The 9504-nt window shown below is 39.3% G+C and overlaps 1 protein-coding gene across 1 annotated transcript; it reads left to right on the top strand.

Moving 5' to 3' along the window:
- Positions 1–2090: 2090 nt before the first annotated feature.
- Positions 2091–2779, top strand: LOC124898508. The gene is made up of 2 exons (XM_047412148.1): positions 2091–2438; positions 2627–2779. Exons 1-2 carry the CDS (start codon positions 2091–2093, stop codon positions 2777–2779), a joined length of 501 nt encoding a protein of 166 aa, XP_047268104.1.
- Positions 2780–9504: the final 6725 nt, after the last annotated feature.

Genomic DNA, 9504 nt, shown 5'->3' with positions numbered 1-9504 from the left:
CACAATACGTAGTGAACACGATATTCCCTGTGGGATTTGACACCTAACCTAGTTGAGTTCTATATTTGACAGCGACTTCTTACCCTCTTATAAGGGAGGTGTAATTTGGGCGTATAAAATTTTGGCACCGTTGTCGGGGAATACGGTTGTCAATTAAGTTTGTGTTTGTTAATTGACCTTTGGTCAAGTTTCCCAAATTTTACTTTTATTTGTTGTTTTTGTTCTGCACAGGGTACTTGTTGTGCATGCCAAGTACATGGAGGTCAGGTGAACCGTTATTACCAATACATCTGGAACCTCAGTTGATTGGCAAAATGGCATACCTACATGATACTAAAAGACTAGCTGTCTTGGCTAAAGCTCAGCTTAATTGATAAGATAATGGTCATCCGATGCGTCATCTTAATCCTGATAATGGTGATGATTTGGGAGATGATGACTTGTTGGATCCTACCAACCCAAGGCGTGCAGAGCATGCAGCTGCTCCAGTGAATCGTAATATAAACAGAAATCGTCCTTTCAGGGCGAGGCAGGAATGCCAAGCTGTGTAGTTTGATATTAATGATGACAAGGATTGAATGGATGGAGTAGGTGTAACTGGAGCTTTTATTCCTCCACTTCTAGTATCTTGAGCTAAGTTTATGTTACCAGCACGATGATTCAACTCCTTCATCTAAAGGGTTTATTTGGTGGTTTACCAGGAGATGATCTTAACATGCATTTGGTGAAAATTTTCACCATTTTCAAGTCTTTTGATAACCCAGGAGTGGGCCAGAATGCCATTCTCTTGTATTTATTTCTGTTATCTCTGTCTAGGGAGTCAACACTATGGCTTAGTGGGCTGACTCCCGATTCTATAACCAATTGGAGGCAGTTGAAAGAGGCTTTCCTAGAAAGGTTATTTTCACCTTCTAGGAGGGTACAGTTGACGGATGAGATCAGCAACTTTCAATAGCTTCCAATCAAAGCTCTTCATGGGACTTGGAAGAGGTTTAAAAAGAAGCTGATACAGTGCTTGATTCATAATATGACTGATATCCATTTGATGGAGACTCTCTATAGGACCTTAAAATCTATTATGAAGCCAGTCGTAGATAATGCTACAAGAGGATCATTGGTGGATCTCACTTTTCTAGAAGACTCAGAAGTGCTCGATAGGATTACTAAACAAAGTAGAGCTTGTCATACCAGCAATTCTGGAGTTGTAAGACCTACTGTGTCTGTTGGTATGACTGTAAAGCAACTCAAGAAAGATGAGGAACGTGATCAAGATAAGGCATATTTGAAGATGCAGATAGATTTGCTGACTAAGCATCTATTGTCTAGAAAAATAGAGAAGGTGAAAGCTTTTGAATCCCAAGGTAGAGCTGATTCTAATTTAGAAGAAGAACCAAACTATCTAAATAATCAGGGGGTTTCTGAGGCAATAGCCAAGGAAATTAAGGTCGGAACTATTATGACAAATCTAGTTAAAGGATAGGGACCAAGGGAATTTTTTGAACAAAAATGACAGGAGTGGACTGTATGTACCTCCCAGAAGTTGAGATAATACTTCAACAAGCTCAGGAAAAATATCCATGGAGGATATGATGGAGAAGCTATTAAAGGGAGTTGAGGCAACAAACTCTGGGGTGACTACTATGAAGAGTGATTTGTCTTCCATGAGTCAACTGGTAAACTCACACTCAATTTCCATCAAACAGTTGGAGCAGCAGATGAGCCAACTCTCAGCAGTATTAAATCAAAGAAAAAATAGAACATTGCCAACCAATATAGTTTAGAATCCTTATAATAATGGTTCTTGTATGGCAGTTACCACGCGGAGTGGTAAGGTATTACTAGGCTCTTCTGTGGGCAAAGCTATGATTGAAGATGTGATTAAAGATGATGTTGAACATGAAGAAAGTTTTCCAGTGGAGTCTGAGTAGATGGATAGTAGTGATATTTTTTCTAACCATCAACAGGTTGATGGGTTAGAAAAACACAAAAAAAAGGAGAAGAAAGCAGTGGTTACCACTCTCCTAAAACCACTGAATCTCTTCCCTCACAGATTGAAGAAGAAATAGGATGATACAAGATTCAACATATTTATGGCTATGCTGAAGCAGTTGATGGTGAATGTGCCTTTAGTGGAGGCATTAGAGCAGATGCTTGGGTATGCTAAGTTCATAAAAGACCTGGTGATGAAGAAGAGAGTAGTGAGTTACAAATCCGTACATAATCTTCATCACTGTGGTGCTATATCAACAAGGTCTTTGGTGCAAAATAAAGTAAACCCAGGAGCATTCTCGATTACTTATACTATCGAGTCTCTTGGTTTTGCCAAAGCTTTATATGATCTGGGAGTAAGCATCAATTTGATGCCGCTCCCTGTCTATAAGAAGTTGGGTCAGGGGGATCGTATACCTACAAATATGTTATATGATGTGTTAGTAAAGGTGGCCAACTTTATATTTCCTGTAGATTTTGTTATCTGGATTGCGAGGTGGATTTTGAAGTGCCCATAACCTTAATTCAATCTTTCCTCACAATCGGGAGTGTGCTTGTCAATTTGCGAGTTAATGAGCTCTTATTCAGGCTTAATGATGAAGTGGTTCAGTTTGATCTATGCCAATCTATGAAGTAGCATAAGGAAATAAGTGGGTTCTCTATTGTTGATGTATACTTTAAGGATGAGAAGGAAGTTTTGATTGAAGAGAAATTTGCTGTCGAACCCTTAGCTGCACTCTTGATGAATTTCGATAGTGAAGGCATTGAAGAGTATGAGGAAATTATTTGAACGTTGATAAGAATGGGATCATATTCTTATGCTCCTAAAAAGCTGGATCCAGATCTTAAAAACCACCCAACACCACCGATAAGCCCTCGATTGAAGAGCCATCGATGTTAGAGTTGAAAGAGCTACCAGGCCATCGACGGTATGTGTTTCTGGGTAGTGGAAACACCTTACCTGTGATTAGTATACTTGATTTGGGTTAGAAGCAGGTGAAGGAACTTATATTTATGCTTCAGAGGTATAAAAAGGCAATAGGCTGGAATATTACGGATATTATTAACATTCCTCCATGTATTTTCACTCACAAGATTCAGCTTGAAAAATATTACACACCAACTATTGAGCACCAACGCCGTCTTAACCCACCTATGAAAAAGGTGGTTAAGAAGGAGATCATCAAATGGCTTAATACAAGAGTTATATATCCCATTTATAATAGTAAGTGGGTAAGCCCTGTTCAATGTGTGCCCAAGAAGGGGGACATGACTGTTGTAGCAAACAGGAAAAATAAGTTGATTTCACTCAGGACGGTGACTGGGTGGAGAGTTTGTATGATGTATTGCAAGCTTAACTCATGGAATTTGAAGGAAATCTTCCCGATGCTTTTTATGGATCAGATGCTTGATCGATTTGCAAGAAGAGGTTGCTTTTGTTTTTTGGATGGGTATTCTAGATATAACCAGATTTCTATTGCCCTGGAGGATCAGGAAAAGATGATATTCACTTGCCCTTATGGTACTTTTGCGTTTAAGCAGATGTCTTTTGGATTGTGTAATAGACCCGCTACCTTTCAACGGTGCATGATGTCTATATTTTCTTAGATGGTTGAAGATACCTTGGAGGTGTTTATGGATGACTTTTCAGTGGTTGGTGACTCATTTGAGCTTTTTTTGGTAAATTTGAGTAGGGCCTTACAGCGGTGTGAGGAGTTTAATCTTGTGCTTAAGTGGGAGAAATGCCACTTCATGGTGAAGGAGGGTATTGTCCTCGGGCACAAAATTTTAGCCAAGGGGATCGAGGTTGACCGAGCTAAGGTTGATATTATTGAGAAGCTACCACCTCCCATTTCAGTAAAAGGGGTATGTAGTTTCCTTGGTCATGCAAGATTCTATCGAAGATTTATAAAGGACTTCTCAAAAGTTGCAAATCCACATTGCAAACTTTTGGAGAAGGAGGCTAAGTTCAATTTTGATGATGAATGCATGAAGGCATTTGAATTCCTTATAGGGAAATTATTGATGCTCCTATTATTGTTGCGCCAGATTGGTCAAAACCATTTGAGATTATGTGTGATGCAAGTGGTGTTGCACTTGGGGATGTACTTAGCCAAAAGAGGAATAAGCTATTTCATCCCATTTATTATGCAAGCAAGGCCTTAAATGGCGCTCAAAAGAACTACACTGTTAGTGAACAAGAACTCCTTGTAGTTGTCTATACTTTTGAGAAGTTCTGGGCTTACCTATTGGGCATAAAGGTGGTGGTGCACATAGACCATTCCGCCTTGAGATATTTGATGGCAAGAAGGATGCAAAGTCGAGATTAATCAGATGGGTATTGCTTCTCCATGAATTTGATTTTGACATCAAAGATAGGAAGGGATGTGAGAATAAAGTTGCATACCAATTGTCCAGACTAGAGGGAGGTCAATCACTTGAGGATGAGCTAGAAATTGATGATGTGTTTCTAGATGAGGAAATCTTGGCTGCTGTGTTAGAAAGAGTGCCGTGGTATGCAAACTTTACAAACTATGTGGTGAGTGAAGTTATTCTGAAGAACCTTTTATTCCATCAAAGAAAGAAATTTCTTCATGATATGACACATTACTTCTGGGATGAGCCATACTTGTTTCGGTGCTATGCAGATAATATTATAAGGAGGTGTGTCCCAGAAGTAGACATGCTGAACATTTTGGAAGCTTGCCATGCCTCTCTGGTTGGAGGTCACCATGTAGGTGACCGGACTACTAGGAAAGTGTTGCATAGTGGCTACTACTGGCTGACTTTATTCAAAGATGCTTTTGAATTTGTACGGAGATGCAACCACAGCTAACGTCAAGGGTCTATTTCCAAGCACCATGACATGCCTTTAACTAAAATGATGGAAGTGAAGTTGTTTGACGTCTGGGGCATTGACTTCATAGGACCATTCGTGAGCTCATATTTGATGAAATACATTATAGTTGCTATTGATTATGTATCAAAATGGGTTAAGGCCATCACTTTGGCTAATAACGAAGGGAAGAAAGTGGTTGCATTCCTTAAAAGGATCATTTTCTCTCGATTTGGGGTACCACGCACCAATACAAGTGATGGTGGATCTCACTTTTGCAACCTAGTGTTTCGAGATACCTTAGAAAAGTATGGCGTTAAGCAACACAAGGTAGCAACTCCACACCACCCACAAACTAGTGGGAAAGTGGAGATTTCGAATAGTGAGATCAAAGCCATACTTTCTAAAACAGTGAATGCTAGTAGACAAGACTGGTCTAGGAAGCTTGATGATGCCTTATAGGCATACAGAATGGCTTTCAATACACTCATTGTCATTTACTAATTGAATTGGAGCATAAGTCACTATAGGCACTTAGGAGGCTGAGTTTGAATTGGAGTGAGGTAGCACAGTTGAAATTAGGACAGCTGAATGAGATGGATGAGTTCTATCTCAGTATATATGAATGGGCAGATCTTTACAAAGAGAAGATGAAAAAGTACCACTACCAGAGGATTGAAAAAAAGGTTTTTCAAAAGGGCGATTGGGTGCTTCTCTTCAACTCCAGACTGAAGTTGTTCCCAGGTAAGCTTAAATCAAAATAGTCAGGCCCATTCCAAGTTAACCAAGTCTACTCATCTGGAGTAGTTGAACTTACAAATGAGGAAGAAAGTGTCTTCAAGGTGAATGGGCAACGACTGAAGTTGTATATCGGTCCAATGGACTCGATAAAGTGCATCGCTGCTATCTATCTCGATGAAGTCGAAAGAACTTCTTTCACAATTTATGCCTTTCTATTTTTATGACCAGAAATTGTTTCTTGATTTTTATCCAAAATTGTTCTTTGGTGAGTAATCGAGATAACTGAGTCGTGCTGCGACATTAAATCAGGTGCTAGCAGAAGGCAACCCACCAAGTGTTGTTGTAGTCATAATTAGAATTTATTTGTTCTCTTGTGCAATCTGATGTGTTTGTGAAGTGTGCAGGACTAAAAATGCAGAAAGAAAGGAGTTCTACAGTTGAAAAGGGAGTTAACAAGAGAACTGATGGACCGTCACTACACCCATCAACCAGATACTGAAAATGAAGTTCACTAGAATGAGTTGACCAACAAGTTGACAGACCATTGAATGAACGACGAACCATCAACTAAGCCATCACAGTAAAGCAGAATTGTATTGTATCTGGTAAGCTGTGATGGCCAACCTGGCTGACCATCGCAAACCTGATGGACCATCAGCTAAACCATCAATGTAACCCTAGTTCTGGGTTGGGTCGGGTTCTATCTGAATTTTATTTAAACCACCCGTACTTGACCCAAATGCTTTTAAAGAGATAAAATAGGGCGGTTACATACGTTGTAACATCTTCAAATTCTAAAACTAATTAACTACCTCTTAATTCAAAGAATTTGAAGGCAGTTATTTCCTCTAGTACTCTCTCTCTTCTTTCTTTTATCCTATTTAAACAACAACTCATCTTTCTTTTTCTATCACGACAAAAGTTAGAAATCACTTACAAAGTCTTTTAATTTCTATCACTTCTGCATTTACAAGAGAGAAGAGTGAAGTTATTGTACTACCAAGGTTTGATCATAACCTTTTTCTTACTTCTTTGAATTGTAAAGTATGAAGTAAAGAAATTGTTGGTTGATAAAAGGACTTAGTTTCATTTTATTTTGCCTTTTTGTTGATGATTTGATTATTGAACCCTAGTATACTCTATTCTGGGTGAAGTCTGAGTAACCCATATTCTTATAGTAGAAAATTTATTCTTAAATATGAAATTGATGTCACAGTGATGTTGAAAATCGAATAATGTATAATAGGTGTTCAAAAAATGCCAAAGTGAAGTCTTAAACTGAAAAAGGGTACTGACGGTCAACTTGACGGACCGTCAGACTTGCGATGGATTGCCAGGTGAACCATCGCAAAGACCACCAAAATATTCTCATTGGATAAGGCGTGACGGACAACTTGGTGGACCGTCAGTAACCCAACGGACTACCAATTCGACCATCGTAAGCCTATGAGATAAGCAACTTATTGGTTAAGGTTGACGGTCAAACTGACGAACCATCATAGAATCGATGAGCTATCGAGATGACCGTCAATCTAATTTTTCAACTGTTTTCCATCTATTTGATTTACCAACTGATTCTTTGTACCTTTTTCAGGCATTATGGCACGTAATCTTCCATTGACTAGAGGTGGTGGCCGAGCATGAGAAAGAGCCAAACTTTCCAGGAGTGAGGAGGTACTAGCCTTCAACACTCGCCAAAGAGATATGACACTTTCTACACTCTCCCAGATTGAAGAGGAGAGTGAGGGCAGCACCAGTATTACTAGTTCGAGCCCCAATAAGAAAAGGGTTAATACATCTCATCCCAAGCTAGTTGAGGCTGAAACTGAGGCTACTAATGTGGAGGTACAAAATGAAGCGGCTGAAGTGGACACTGAACCTGAGGACGCTAATGTAGTTAAGCATAAGGATCCTTAAATAAGAGAGACAATCAGATGGCAACTTGAGGAAGGAAGAGACAAGTTCTATGATGCACTGGCACCAACAAAAAATAGAGCAATCAAAAGACCATTTTCTGAGGAGTACTAAATAGTGACAACTGAGCTAAGTGATTATCCCAAACTAGAGCGCTAGTTCAATGAGTATGAGTTGGCCTGGATGTGCAAGCCACCTAGTTTATATCAGCCGAATTTGGTAAGAGAATTCTTTGATAATTATTTGGTCCTGATAGAGAAGGATTTTCCTAAGGGGATGAAGCTTTCATACTTTAAAAAAAGGGAGTCAGTCCCAGTACAAGGAGTTAACATTGACATCTCAGCCCGAACTCTCAATAGGATGCTGTTTTGACCTGACTATGAAGCTTCACCTGCTGTACCTGATCTTGAATACCAGCCAACCTCCACATCTATTCAGAGACCTTGGTTGGCTGGGTTGTTGACTGATGATACTAATCCTCTCATGGACGACAATACTACGTGAGCACATAGAGAAGTCTTCCCTTAGCTTCAGAGCTAAGTTTTGGTGGACTGTGGTTCGATTAAGGTTGATACCAATAGGAAGTGACGCAAAATTAGATAGTCACAAGGCTATTCTTGTTGCTATTTTGATCTTAGGGTTGAAAATTGATTTCGGCTAGATTATTTTTGATGAAATATTTGTGAGGGACCATAAAGAAGCAAGTGCACTACCATTCCTTTGTTTGATCACAGAGTTACATAGGCAGGAAGGTGTGCCTTTGATTCGGGGGGTTGATAATGTAGTTTAGGCCATGCATAGACAGGACATTGAGAAATCGAAAGATGACTCATAGTTTGAGATGAGGGTCACTAAGCCTCTAGCCTACCAGACTCAGTCCGTACCAACCCCGAATACCTCAAAAATACCTTCAGGTATGCCATTGCCCATCACTACATATATGCCACCTGAGTATGTGCTACCAAGTACCTCTACAGGGTCAGGGTTTGCAGCACCTATGGGTGGGGTATAGTTCACAGGATATAGGCTAACGTAGGAAAATTTTGCAAAGTAGATAAAATAATAGACGAAGTTTAAAAAATAGCTGGACACATGGGCTTTGCAGTTTAAGTCGTTTGTTGATCAAATTATTGTAGAAGAAATCTGTCCATTCCAAAATATTTAGTTGAGGATAGAACACATGGGGAACGTATCAACAAAAGGCTAGATACAATGTCCATTCCCAACTTGGCCTAGTTCATGGTGGAGTTTAAACACGCACAAGCTGACATAGCAGAGTTGAAGAACAGGCAATCTTAGTAGCTTATTTTTGACCCAGCCATGGTGATGAGTGATGATGATGAAGGGATCGTTGATTTAATGGGAAAACCATTTTAAGATAAAAAAACAAATAAGTTGATGAGAGAACAGAAAAAAAAGTGGCTAGAAGAAGAAAAAGAGAAGAAATGACACCAGAAGAAAGAGAGCTGTATGACATGAAGAAAGATGCATAAAAGTCAAGGAGAGATGATAAAAGAAGAAGGAAAAAATTAGAAGATGAAGCTGCTGGTGTATCTACTAGTTCCACCCAGCTAAAGGGGTTAGTTCAAACCCTGTTCGGGATGTGATCCCTCCGATTTTGGAGGATGAGTTTATGAGTACCCCCACCACCATGGGGGTTAACATTGCAACACGTGAGGACACTGGAGCCTTACCACATTTCATAGATACCTCAGATGATTAAGAGGCATTACAAGTATTTCCCATACTCTATACTTTAATTTTATGCATTTAAGGACAAATCATGTATTTTTCTATAGGGAGGTGTACTCGTACCACATGGTTTTTTTGTTGCCGATGTTCTTTTTCTTCCGTGTACTATTTAGGAGAATCGATATGTTTAGGATTGCATTTTCTTTTCTTAGGCTGTGATGTAAATATCTGTTTGTTAATGTTTATTTATAAAAGTGCCCTTTATTTTAGCACCTTGTTATGTATATGGATGATAAATGATGTTGGCATAAGGCTATGGAAAATGTTTATGA

The sequence above is a fragment of the Capsicum annuum genome, chromosome 5 (genome assembly GCF_002878395.1).
Source record: "Capsicum annuum cultivar UCD-10X-F1 chromosome 5, UCD10Xv1.1, whole genome shotgun sequence".
Lineage (NCBI taxonomy): Eukaryota > Viridiplantae > Streptophyta > Magnoliopsida > Solanales > Solanaceae > Capsicum > Capsicum annuum.
Note: the sequence above shows the minus strand (reverse complement) of the source record. Positions and strands in the feature narration are given on the sequence as shown.

Excerpts from the sequence above, each read along its gene's own strand:
- LOC124898508 (XM_047412148.1), top strand. The coding sequence starts at position 2,091 with ATGGCTATGCTGAAGCAGTTGATGGTGAATGTGCCTTTAGTGGAGGCA. Across the intron at positions 2,439-2,626 it reads TATATGATGTGTTAGTAAAG|CATAAGGAAATAAGTGGGTT; the intron begins GTGGCCAACTTT and ends TCTATGAAGTAG.